Below are 14219 nucleotides of genomic sequence, written 5' to 3'. Positions count from 1 at the left end.
AAGCATCTAAGGAGCAATGCCGAGTGTAGTAGTTGCACATAATGTAATTAGAGATAAATGGCATACAAATGAATGAATATTGAACCAAAAAACCCCCACAAAAACCCAAACCCAAACACCTACGTATTGTTCTAGCATTTAGATTTCAAGCAGTGATGCTTCTTCTTTTTCAGAAGAGGAAAGCGGGATCTGCAACTCTGTTATCATAATGTCAGCACTTATGGGGAGACCTTACAGACCCTTTAAATCACGCAGCCCCCGTGGGCTTCTGGAAAGCCCAGAGCGGCACCTGCAGGTATGCACTGCCGCTGCCAGGGGGCATGCTCCCCCTGCTCCTCCCCTTCTGCATTAAGGAAATGAGACAAATAAAATCACAAAAACCTCTTCTCCCCCGCCCTTCCTTCCTTTTCTATCCTCCCACCTTTTTCTTTCTTTTTCTTTTTGGTGATGGTGATGGCATAAACATTTCTCACAGCAGTATGTACTTATTTGTCATTCTTTGAACAATTTTTCCTGTCGAACTGTTTTACCAGCTATAACTAAGGCTATATGCTAAAGCTCATAGAGCTGAGGAGAAATAGAGCTGGCTACCTTCAGAAACAGAAATAAACAATATTTTAAGGCCTTTGTGCTTCCTATTTTTGCTTCTGGTTTAAATGACCTATCCATGTTCAATGTTGGGATATGCCCTAATGGTTTTTAAACATCTTTCTTTGCAGACTTGACACCATCCTTAACACTCAAACTTGGCAAGCCTAAAATTTTAAACTATGGTGTTAATCTACTTGATCAAATTACGGGTCAGTTATGAGACCTTCTCTACTACAGGGTAATCTTATTCAGGCTTTTAGAGAAGCAAAGACTTGGGTGAGTTAATTAAAATAAGTAACAAAGAACAAAAAATAAATAAAAGAAAAAAAAAACCACTCCAGTTTCACAAATTTTTGCCTTTTCATACCAGGCAGAATCTGATCAGTGTTCAGCTCCTGAAAAGCCTGAAGGGGTGCATGATACCCACACATGTCTTCCTGCTACATTTTGCCTGCCGTTGATAAACTTGCCTCTCAGCTTGGGATCTGCCCCCCACCCCTTCAATGCTTTGTTGTCCGAATATTAATCAATAACATGATTGGAGGAGACACAAGCGCTGGTATTGGGGATGGCTTTGCTTGCGTATCGTACACGAAAACCTAAACTGGCAAAACAGGAGTCCCCTCCACCTCTAGATTAGAACCCAAGAGAGGAAAGGATGAGCAAGGAGAGCTGTTACCGTTGTCATTGCCCTGCTTGATTTCCTCCGCCGTCCGATCTATCAAAACATACAAAGACCAAACCACGCAGGTGATGGCGATGACGTGGAAAGTGACTGAGCAGAATATTTTCCTTCTTTCACTTGTGGTCATCTGTAGTTTTTCCCACTGTAATCAGAAAAGAATCACACAAAACTGAATTTTTACTCAGAAGTTTTTCCCCTGTTTGTTTCCCAGATACAGATCACGAATGAAGGAAAACCTTCAGTGTCTGAAATTTCAAATCACACTCATATTCAAATAAATCTTCCTGTTTGGAAAGATGACATTTTAACTAACAGCATTATTCATAACTGAAATACATTAACAACTGACTCTCCTTTTCTCCAAATGAATTAAATAGTCATTTCTGTTTTGCCAGGCCATAGTTTCCTCACTTGTAATGAGAAGCTTTATATTGTAAAAGTTTTAGAAACTATTTCTGTTCATATTGTGGCATATTATTGCTATGTGGATTGAGTTAATAAATAGTAAGAGGTAACACTCGGGTTAATGCATAACCTGACATAGTGTTGCATTCCTAAATGTATACATTTAAGAAGTATGTGAATGGCTAGCTGACATCTGGAAGAGAAAGTCAACATTTTTTGTTTACAACTCTTCTAGACAAATACATATTATCATTCTCGCAAATGGGAGAAAACGAGTAGAAGCACCTTAAGAGCAGTCCTGATTTACTGCTGCCACCAGGGCCGTAAGTACTGTCACAATTATTGTCCCTTAATCACACTCATCAAGGAGTTGAGGGAGCTCCCTCAGCGTGGGAGAGGAAGAGGGACACAGGTTTTATAGTAATAGGGTAAAGTTTATGTAAGTGAATGTGTCTGTTATTGACTTTGAAGAAATGACCTTGCACAAGCAATGTTAATGCCTTTCCAGCTACCATATCACTTCATTTCTGTGTTAGGAATTGTGACTTTATTTTTCTTTGCATTACTTTCATAGGAAAATCAAACCAAAATGACCTTATTAAAGGTGAATGATGTGCCAGCCTTTTAATCCACAATTTTTATTATGATTATGCTCTTGCTAAGGACAAATATTTCCAACTTCAGAAGAGCTCTCTCTTCCCCCGTCCCTCCCAACACACACAATTTGATACACAACTCAATGAAAGAGAAAGACACATACATTTTGTCTCATAAAATTCTCATTCTGCCACCAGCTTTGAGACGTGGTGAAGTTGTTTAATGTCTCTAGGCCTTAATTGTCTTTTCTAGATAAGGAAACACATTTTGGAAGAGGCTGTGACAGAGAGGTTTTGGGAGAGGAGAGCTACTTTTCATTTTTTCTTTATTAACAGACTCATTCTAGCAGGAGGGGCCAGGTGCCCTGCCTTCCTGGGCCGTAGTAGATAGATACTCATTTCCAACCAATGAGATGTGGGCAGGCATCTACTGCCATATCGAGATTTTGCATTCCTGGAATAGGAATTGTCCCTTCTTCCTTCCCTTCATATTCTCTTCTCTGCTACCTGGAATTAATAATTAACCGTTGGAGTGTCAGCAGCCATCTTGTAATCACGTGGAAAATGTTTGACAATTGACGCAACCTCAGGCCTTCCAGCAACTAATCACCTTTGTTATGTACTACAAAATCCAGCCCTGTCTGAGTCAACCATGATTTCTCAGGTCTCTGCTATTTGCTCTTAAATGAAATTTCTAATGATAGAAGAACCAAATGGAGACTTCCTAACTTCCCTTTCAGTTTGAAGATTAAGACCCTATAATTTCATTTGTGAGAGAACAAAATACTTAGTCTGATGTTATGCTGCAGAGACCTTCTTTAAAATTTTAGATAAAAGGTATTTTACTTATATACACAGTCAGTTAATCTCCTCTTAAAGACCAGTCATCACAGTTTCACTTATAGTGGTCTGTTTAGAGAGAATTAACAATTCATATTCACCTTCTACTTTTTCCCCATCAAATTATATTTTATATATTATTACAAATGAATTATGGAGAAGTCATAGCAACATAGCTTGAAAATAAACAGATACTTTAATTTAGACTCCTTTTTGAATTAATCAGTATTGAACTGAGATGATTTTACTATATGTTATCTTGCTTTTGCCAAAATGTCACAGCATGTCTGCGAACAATTTTTTAAAAAAATTTAGTTCTGTTATTGATTTATTGTGATGTTAATCTGAATAACCCTTATTGTTAAATAATGTGATCATTTGGCAATGGCATTTCATGATTTAATAAAACTTCCTGATTTACTTCACTAGTCAATACGGCCAAATAAAAATAGGAAAACAGTTTAATATGTTCAGATTCCAAAGGTGAATGAGTAAAAGATTCATACCAAATCAACCCACATTCATAATGATGACTTTAACAAAAAAAGTTAAGAAGCAGGACCTTTTAGATCTAAGGTGCAATTTGATGAAATTTACATCTAAGGTGCAATTTGATTGGAACCCCTTTTTCAAAACTAACGAGCCTCAAAGAGAAAACTAGCAGTGGTGCTGAAGGGGTTGTGAAAATCATTTGTAAAGACTTCTAGTTCCAGACAACAGAAGCTCTAAAGCAGTCATCTCTAAATATCAGTAGCATTTTAAGAAGTGAAGCGCAAGCCTTTGCACTTTGCTTTGTAAATCCTTCTGGAGACCGTTCAGGAATTGGCCGCCGCTCCGGGTAAATGTAGTACAACAGTGCCCTCTACCGCACGACGGCGTTATTGCCACAGCATTCAGGACACGGCACCAGCAGAGGTCCCCGTGCCTTAGAAACTGTTCCTTCCTCTTGCATTTTCAGCTTTCCATGCAAAGTCTGAATAAATTTTGCAGGTCTCAGAAGTGAGGAACAGATGGTGAAGGGCAAAGCTAGCAATCTTAAATCATGACTCTCACTTTGTTTGAGCCAAACTGCCATGAAAGTGCCTTAATTTAATACTCGCTGAAGTTTAATTGAGTGAAATGCAATAATACCAGTTCCCCCAGGATTTTGTGATAGAAAAGTGGTAATCTGCACAAATGCATAGTTTTATAAGGTAATGTTTGCTTTATGGCCAATACTGGAGAATCTAAGAGTATATAAACAGCGACCCTGCAGGAGGTCAGGTCCGCGCGCTGCAGGGTGCCTGCGCGCTGCGCTCTGCACAGCAGCCTCTGGAGCCGGTTGGGAGAGAAAAGGGACTCCTTGGGGCCGCTTTTCCCGCAGAGGTGGCCCAAGGCCGTACTTTTCTAAGTGTGGTCCCTTACTGACGAGCAGAGTGGGCATCATCTGGGCAATTGTGAAAGATGCAAATTCTTGGGCTCCAACTTGGAGACGAGTCTATGCTGCCTTCTTTCCATAGTGCACGCCTAAAGCACAGAGGCTGGCCCTGCATTCCCTGCTGTGGAGCAACCTCCTTTGGCCTTGCTACCAGCTGGGCGGCAGGACTCGCTGCCTTCCTGCTCTGATTTTTCAGGCCTGAGTCACAAAGACTTCAGAGCCCTCAAGCTCAAGGAGACATTTGTCTCTCCAAGCCGTCACAATGAAACTGGTGGAAATTAAAAAACACGTTAGGGGAGCGGATGTGGCTTGGTGGTTGAGTGCCTGCTTCTCACGTATGAGGTTCTGGGTTTAATTCCACACCCTGTTACCAAAAAAAGGGCACCTTTTCCCTGCCTTTTCCCACGGAAGAGGGGAAGGGGTTCCACTACAGCACATCACTAAACTTTAACTTCTTACACTGCCAACCTCTCTCATCCTTCCCTGGTCAGTCTTCAAGTTCTCTCTTACACGTTCAAAATGGAGGCTAAACTAAGGTTGGCAAAACCAGTTTCACCAAATCTTAGGACCTCACTTTAGGCTTTATGAAGTCTGGATCTTTGGTACCTGTTTCATTGTTCTGGGCCTTTGATTGCTTGCTGAAAACCCAAAGCAATGAGAAAGAATTGAACATAACTCTGTTATTCACCTGAAATTAAAAAACTAAATTTTTCTGAAAAAAAAAGTTTGAATTGTAGTATAAATAGATGCAAACTTAGTGTGGTAGTTCGAGATTATTTATGCATTCCAGAAAGAGAGGTTATGTTTGTAAACTCGTCTGTTCCTCAGAGTATGATACCCTTTTATTGCATTAGAGTCAGTTGAGATGCCTTTGATTAAATTATGTTAAGATTAGGGCTTTGATTCCACCACATCATTAGGGTGACTCAGCACAAGTCCCTGCCCCCTGGTGGGCTATCTGTATAGGGACCCTCACTCAAGGAGAACATGGAGGCAGATACATGAGAAAAGAGAGAGAACTCCATGGACACAGCAGAGGCCCTGGGAAGAGAAATGAGCCATTCACCTGACCTTGTGAAGAGACCACAGCAGCTGGGCCCAGAAAGAAACAAGCCCCAGGAAGAGAGATGAGCCCTATGAGAGCCCATAGCTGAGTGAGGAAGAAGATGGACCCACGGAACCTTAAGAGGGAAGAGGAAGGCTGAATCCTCACACACATTGCCCACTATCTTGCAACAGAGATTGGTAAGGAAGTAAGCTTGAATTGGACCCTTTAGGGTCTTGTAACTGTAAGCTTTTACCCCAAATAAATACCCTTTATAAAAACCAACAGATTTCTGGTATTTTGCACCAGCACCCCTTTTGGCTGACTAATACATTGTTTCTGTGAAATTTTCTATTTGTTTTAGCTAAATCAAACTGTGTATTATGATAATTTAAACTTGCATGTGTGTTCTATCCTAAAATAAAATTCTAAAAATATTGTATAATGAAAATTAAAAACAAACAAACTTTGTACCCGTGATGAAAAAATGGCAGTTTATTTGCACAATATCAAAGTACCCGTGGAAGGAAGTACTTGAGCCAGTCCATTTCCTCTTCTTCTTTGGCATAGTTCCAATATATTTCCTAGCCTTCCTAACAGTCAACTACCAACTTTATTCGCTGAACACCCAGAACCATCAGCGAATGCTAGAGCAAACACTCACCACCAGGTGGCGCCAGAACCAAAGGTAACCAGTAGCATCGCCTGCTCATTTCATTAACCAGGTATAAGCAAAACGACATTTTCAGTTTAAATTTTTCTGACGCTGTTTATCATGTTATGGTGGGGTTTTACCACATGCCAGTGAAAATAGTACCTAGGATAGCGAGTCTAAAGTGTAATTACATTATTTGTATGCCTGGGTAAGATATATTTGAGTAAAAGAATAGTAAGGAAAACCTGCGAAAGTTCTGGAGCTCCCTATACCGATGGTTTCTCTAGGGGGTTCATTGGTCTAGGGCAGTGGTTCTCAAACTGTTTTCCAGCAGAATCATTATCGCCCGCATTAGAAATGCAATATTTTAGGCCCAACCCCAGACCCCAAACCCCAGGTTCTGGATCAGAAACTCAGAGGTGGGGCCCAGCGCTCTATGTGTTAACAAGCCCTCGGGTGATCCTCCTGTGAGCTCAAGTGGGAGAACCACGGGCGAAACGAATGGCACTCGGCAGGGTTCCAAGGTGACCACATGGCGTCTCTGTCAAAAGTAGCACCTGTCCCTCACTGCCATGAACTGATTAGTAGTCCTGAGAAGGGAACCAGCAAACCATTTGGTTACCTGGCTGTGATGGAAATATTTCAGGGTGAAAGCAAAAAAAATCACAAATCGGTGAATTTGTTGAAAACAAAATCAAGTGGTTTGGAGTTAGCTTATAAATCACGGTGTCAAACGGTGTGGTGATTTGAAGCTGTATGTATGCTGAAAAGGTGTGCTCTTCAAGTTAGTCCATTCCTGCGGTGTGGAGCGGTTGTGAGTAGTATCTTTTGATGAGACTCCTTCAGTTTAGGCGTGGCCCACCTCATTCAGGATGGGGCTTAAATCCTCTTATTTGGAGTCCTTTATAAGAGAATAAAACTCAGACAAAAAGGAGAGAGCCACCGAAGCAAGAAACTGAAAGCAACAAAACCTGGAAGAGAAGGGAGAGGCCAGAAGATGCCACCATGTACCTGCCAAGTGGCAGAGGAGGCAAGGAAAGCATAGCCTTGAGGACGCCTTAATTTGGAAATTCTCAAGGCCTCAAAACTACAAGCTTGTTAGCTAATAAATTCCCATTGTTAAAGTCAACCCATTTTATGGTACTGGCTTTCAGCAGCCTAGCAAGATAAAACAAACTTTTATTTTTTATTTCACTTTCCAAATTAGTGTTTCTTTGACATGAAAGTTTATTAAGATGTAATTAGGGAAGCAGACTTGGCCCAGTGGCTAGGGCATCCGTCTACCACATGGGAGGTCCGCGGTTCAAACCCCCGGCCTCCTTGACCCGTGTGGAGCTGGCCCATGCACAGTGCTGATGCGCGCAAGGAGTGCCGTGCCACGCAGGGGTGTCCCCCGTGTAGGGGAGCCCCACGCGCAAGGAGTGCAGGGCAAAAGAAAGTGCAGCCTGCCCAGGAATGGCACCGCACACACGGAGAATGGCACCGCACACACGGAGAGCTGACAAAACAAGATGATGCAGCAAAAAGAAACACAGATTCCTGGGCTGCTGATAAGAACAGAAACAGTCACAGAAGAATACAAAACGAATGAACACAGAGAGCAGACAACTGGGGGGTTGGGGTGGGAAAGTGAAGAGAAATTTTAAAAAAATCTTGAAAAAAAAAGATGGAATTTTATTAGTTGCAATCTCAAATACTCTGGGCAAGAAACAAACAACGGCCTCTTAACACTTATGAAGGATAACTCTTGAGACATTATTGAATCCGGGAGTTCTGAACAAGGGGTCTGTGAGGTTGAATTGAATTAAAAAAAAACATTATTCTTGTGGGGACATGTTGGTGTGGGTGTGAAATATGTATTAAATAATACACAGGATAGTGTGGACTTAGGAAGGGTCCATGGTTGTCACTTGACAGGCAAAAGGGTCTGTCGAAAAAAAGCGTTAAGAACCCCTGCTCTAGTCGATAAATACACGTAGAGTAAACATGTTCCCTCTTAAAATCCATTAAGGAACACTGGTAGAAAATGTGACCTCTTCAGACCTTTAGTGAAATTTACCAAACTCTATGATAAGTAGAAAATAAGCAAGACATGCTGAGATATAGATGCTGGGCAGCTGGGTAAGTTCACTGATTAGTTAAAGGGCTCATTATGGAACACAAGGCACAAAGCATGCATGATACAAACTTGTCTCTCACCAGAATTACAAATAATCACGTACATGGACCTCAAAGAAATAAAACGTTAAATACTCCGAGTCTTCAAATGCTCTGAGTCCTCACTCCCCGAGCTCTCTCTTCCCCTTTCTATATGGCCATAATCTAATTATTTGGCATCTTTTTTAATGTGGTCCAATGCTAAAGGACATTAGATATTTCTGTTCGAGTGCAGCCCCGCCATTTCTCCTGGTAACAGGAGAAGAGAAAGTGTCTTGCACTGCTGCAGGGATTAGGACCTACAGCCAAAGAAACTGCAGACAAAAAAGGGTGAGGAAATTACCCATGTTTCCAAAAGTACCTGGTAAGACTTCCATTGAAATATAAATACAGAATTAATACCTCCCGTCTTGGGACAGTTTAAACACACATTGATTTAGTTGGAGAGTAGCCACTGATAAATTAACTTTGATACCCAGGATAGGGCAAAGACAATCTTGCGTGCATTTGGCAGTCTTACTGAAAATGGTTTATAAACTTTTCCACAAAGAAGAGGATACTTAGGAACCTGAAATCAATGACTTCATTTTGTTGCCACTCAGTTTGAATTTAGAACTATTGAGGAATGGGCACTATCTTAACATGGAGAGGAATAACAGAAATTGTTTGCTTTTAGGAGCCCTGTATAGTTAGAAGTGGTTTCTGTCAAATAGAATTGCCTCAGGAGCTAGTTCCTAATACACATTCCCAAGCCTTGCTGAATCGACCATGGAGGAATGAACACGCAATTTCGAAGTGTACTCTGTGACCCAAAGTGGTACTGTGCAGTTGTCAGAAATGGAGTGATCTGGGTTCAAATTCTGACTCCTCTGCAAATTACTGTGTGACTTCGACTGAGTTATTTTAGTTCTCTGTCCTTCAGTTTCCTCATTTATAAAAAATGGTGATAAGAATAGTACTTACTTTATAGAGTAGTGTTTAAATGAGTTAATACATGTAATTGTACTTTGTTAATATTCAATAAGTGTTAGCAATTATCGTAACTTGAACTTGGAACCATTTGGTTGCCCTTATCTTCTAGATTAATGCATCATGTTGATGACATACATCCCTTCTTCCTACAGCGATGAAGAAGACATGCACTAAAATTTGCCCATATAAAATTAAGTCAGCTGAAGCCCTGCATCCATTTTCCAAACACAAATGGATTTTTTTGAATACTGTGTCTCATAACAGGAAAATGCAGTCTTTTTTGTTAACTCTTTGAACAAAGAGTTACAAGGTAAGAGGATGAGCTACTACGCATATAGTAGGTGGAATCATTTAAAAATCTACACAATAATAGCTTCTTTTCTGCTAAGATTTTTTTAAAAAAAAACACAGCTTGTAATTTATGCCCTAGTAGCTCTTCATTCTTTTTGTCTAAAAATTCAATTCAAAATGTTATGTTGAGGCTTCATGTTTCCCACAGAAATATTGCTCTGGGTGACAGATTTCACAAAAGGTTAAAAAGAATCGAACCTTCCAAATAAACCGAAAGCATGAATATGGCTATAAGGGCTATAATTATGTCTTCTCTGAGTAATGTAAAACAGGGAAGGTGGCCTGATCCTTGACAGAAATCTCTGGAAAAACCCCACGGTTGCTATTCTATCTCATTGACAACAAAACCCAAGAAGCTCGCTGAGAGTGGATAAGTGAAAGATACGTCTCTTTACCCTCCAGAGATAATTAATTTGGTTTTCTATACACTGCGACCTCCAATGTTTGCTCTTCTAAAGGACTTTGAGGCCGGCCGATGTGATAATACTTTACCAAGAAGAGTTCATAGTACCTTGCAGTGTTTAGAATAGTATGTGCCATGGGACTACTGTGCAGTGTGCACAGCACGGAGCAGCCAGTGCGTAGAAAAGCAGAGGTTTTCTAGCAGCACACATGCTCCTTATAAAAACGCAAACATTATCAAACGACTTTCAAGCCCAAGGGAAAGGTGTGCTTATTTAATTCAGTAGCAGTAAAAAATAGATGACTTCTGTGAAGTGTGCTGACACTAAGTGCTTTAATATTTATTGTTTCCTTTCATCCTTATAATTGTCCTAAGAACTCAGTAGAGGGGATGCTATTCCTCTTCCCAACTCCTCCTCCTGCGTCATCACTCCCTGCCTGTCAGGTTGCCTTCCTCCAGTTTAACAACAAGGGCAAGTATGTGTGAGGTTATGAAGGGAATTCCCTGACTTCTTCCCAACCACTGACCTCCTGGTACTCCTACGTCCCTCCTAGTTTCTCTTCCTAAGGCTCACATTCCCCCTCGCCCGTGGAGCCCAGTCCCTCCTTTCTCCTTGGAAGATCGAGATTTATCATTTATTTCCATGCCCTCCTTAATATTCTCTCTTTTGCATTCCATCTTCTTCATACACTTCAGGTTCACCTATATAGTTTTTTTCCCCAAAACATCGCTCAACCACCAGTTCTGCTGCCCCAGTAATAGCCCATTTTATTTCATGCTTTTCATTTGCAGACTGGTTTTCTCCTCTTGGGAGAGTCTGCTTTTCTTCCTAGACCCAATTCTGCCTCTAATTTCTTCTGCCTAATTTCTGCCTCTACCAAGTGCCTTGTACTCTGCCAACATCACCAATCATTTCATGTTTAGTCAATCAAATTTAGTCCTTATCTTACTCTACTGTCTTAATCTTCATGAATGGACCTCTCCTTTTGAAACTCTTTTCTTCTTGGCTTTTCTGATGCTTTTCTTTCTCATTTCTCTTCCTCACTCTCCTACCTCAACTTCTCAGCGTTCTCTGTAGACTTCCCTTCCATATCGTGTGCTTGTGATTCTTTTCTCCCACTGCTATGCTTAGGTCTGTCCACAAAGTTTAGATGTGGTCTTATCCTGTCACCCCCTCCACAATTCAATAAAATGTCTCTTTATCCTTGAACATGCAGGGAGGTCTCCTGTGTACGGTGAAAGAGAAAGCTAAATAATTCATGTCATAAGTGTAAGAAAAGAAGAAAGAATTTGTTGAATCAAACTTTATAGTGCTTAGTACAAACATCTGCATTTCCTTAATTAACTTCCTTTCAGGCTTCATTGAATTATAATGTCCTTATTTCTTTGCTTCCCTTAAGGGACCCTTTTCACTGGTCTCTTTAGTTTGATCACAAGTGCCATGTGCTTCCCCTTGAGTTAGCACAGCAATCCAGAACCGCCCCAAGTCCTTTCTCAGCAAATACTCACAGCCATCTCAGCCCTTCCCTCGATCACATTTCACCTCATCAGGACCAGAAGGTGCTTTAAGAAATCAGATGGTCTCACTTTCGTTTTGTTTTGCATGAGGATCTAAAGCTTTGATGGGCGTCTAGCCAAAGTCCTTTAGCTAAATGTGGCAAATTCTAGACCAAAATCTAGTGTCCCAACTATACAATATTTCCTTTTTCACGGCATTCTTAAGAGAGTGAGATTGTTATTTTTAAAAAAGTTTCTTATGATTTTTAAGTGAACATATAGAAAGAGGTAGAAATATTTACTAAATTTTCTAATGTACTAAAATTATAAGGTTAAAAAGTGACAGAGGCAGAGTTAACATTCACTTAAGGCACAATTTCCATTCTAATGCCCATCCTCACTATTTCGCAGGTCTGATACTTAAACAGTGTGCAGGGGTGCGGAGAGCCCCGCCAGCTGCCGTCCATCATCTGTTTCAATTCTCATGTGATCCATGCCTTTTGGTTGTTAAACATTTTGCACACCACTCTTGCTTTTAAGTTTTGGATCAATTATAGATTTTGACATTTGCTATTTAACCAATTAGAACTAAAACTAGAGGCATTTTCTTGTAACTAACATTTTGTAACTTTCAAAGACTTTTTAATGTGTAGGTCATCAATGTAAAGACTAATGGGTTCCATGATCAGGCCTAAGAACTAGAAAAAAAACTGGAGATACGAGAGGGAGGGAGAAGAGCTTGTCGAGATAGTCAGGTCAAGCTGACAAGAAGCCACGGGGTCAGAGACACAGTGGAGGGTGGTGACGGAGGACTGAGTCTCAGGAGACCTGGATTAGAGCTTCCTCGCAGGAAATCACAACTGACTGATATGGGGAAAGTAACCCAACCTCTTTAAGCCTCAGTTTCCTTACTGGTCAAATTGGGATAAACACATGATCCCTTGAATAGAGTTGTTAGAATTACATGAGTTAATATGCATAAATACTTAGCACGTAGTAAGCCATCAAGTAAACCAGTGGTCCACCACCCATGGACGTCACATGGCTCACAGATGCTTTCTTAGACCCACCGAGGACTTTAAAAAGTCTTATTCTTTGAATTCCTTTGAATGCAGCAAAGCCTCCTTTTGCCTTCATGCCCACCACTCTCCCCGGTTTATACTTGGCTCCTTTACAGGACCTTCCTCGTGCCCAGGAAGAGTTGAATTTGTGACCCTTGAAGTAACTGATAGCCCTTGCTAGCATCAGTAAGCAAAGTTTCTAGCGAGATGAAGCCACAAAGTGTAAAAGCTTTCAGGATCCCGAAAAGAGCTGCAGGCCTTCGGGATCCATGTAGAGGAACCAGGAGGGCCGCTGGGAGCTGAAAACAGGCTCAGTAGACTGCAAACAGGATGCTCCAAATTGTTGTGCCGATGTTCTGGCAAGAGTTTATTAGAAAAACGGTGTGTGATATCAACGTTAGAGGCAGCAATAGTCTAAAAATATTGGGGCCAATAATTTCAAGTTTGCTAAACCATTTGTATAAATGAAATTAGATATATTTTATTCAGTCAACTTTTATGAAGATTAAAAATTTCCCTCTCTTTACAATACATGAATATTACATTTTAAAATTTCTGTAAATATATATGATTCTGATGCTAGATTACCCAAACCATTTTTCTTATAAATCTTTCTCTGGTCTCCCACTGTTCCTCTTAAAGAATTTCGAAGAGATGGAATTTCCTACAAGTTTTGAGCAATGTATTTTTAATATAGGAAAACATATACTGGGTAAACTTTATCCACTAGAGGGTGAAATGATATCATACACGAACAGGATTAGAGCATGAGAAAAAAAGAAAAGGAAAAATAGTTATCTTATAGGTCTGCCTTAAGGGCAGATGCAATATGCGATCCTTAGGCCATCCACACTGTAATCACTTGGGTAGCAGTTGAAATCGCAAATTCTCAGGCTCTGTCCTGGATCCATAGAAACAGAAGATCTGGAGGTGGGGCCTAGGAATCTGCATTTCTAACACACACCCTGAGTGATTTTTATGCCCTTTGAGGTCTGAGAATTACTTCTCTAAGAAAAGTTTAGGGAAACACTTTAAAGAGGCTCTGTAGGTTTTGTAATGTCTAGTACGTTTTCATAGGACTGGAAATACCTCCACACACCCCTCCCTTAAAAACACACAAATCTAGGATGACTACTATTGTGCTGGAAGAACAGAAATTACTTCAAGACTTAATTAATAGATGGATTTAATCAAAGTTTCTCCAAGATATTTAATCAAAATTTGGTTATCCATTTTCTCTTGACGAGGATGAGAAGGATCTCGTACACCGTGGAAGAGAAGTCAGTATCTCGCTGCCTCAGGTGTGCTGGATCCTGGAAAGTCTATGGTGCCGTGTCTGTGGGGAGGCTTAACTGTGAACTATGATTTCATAAATAAAACAAAAAGAATAACTGGACATTTTATAAGGTGGCATGTTCCCTTTTCCCTATAGATTTAAGCCTCACCTACAACTTTTGGGATCATCACTGCCATGCTGTATTCTTCCCTAGACACTTTCCATGGATAACTCCTGTGGGGTCTACACAGGCAAGTGGTCACTCTTT

General features: G+C 40.6%; 1 protein-coding gene across 1 annotated transcript in view; it reads right to left on the bottom strand.

Annotated features, from left to right (window-relative positions):
• The window catches only part of MARCHF1 (membrane associated ring-CH-type finger 1), an 876835-nt gene that overhangs the window by 18807 nt on the left and 843809 nt on the right, over positions 1-14219 (bottom strand). Inside the window, 1 exon segment of the mRNA XM_058275488.2 lies at positions 1271-1418. Within this exon segment, the coding sequence (XP_058131471.1) occupies positions 1271-1418 (148 nt within the window).

Source organism: Dasypus novemcinctus, chromosome 1 (assembly GCF_030445035.2).
Source record: "Dasypus novemcinctus isolate mDasNov1 chromosome 1, mDasNov1.1.hap2, whole genome shotgun sequence".
Taxonomy (NCBI): Eukaryota; Metazoa; Chordata; class Mammalia; order Cingulata; family Dasypodidae; genus Dasypus; species Dasypus novemcinctus.
Note: the sequence above shows the minus strand (reverse complement) of the source record. Positions and strands in the feature narration are given on the sequence as shown.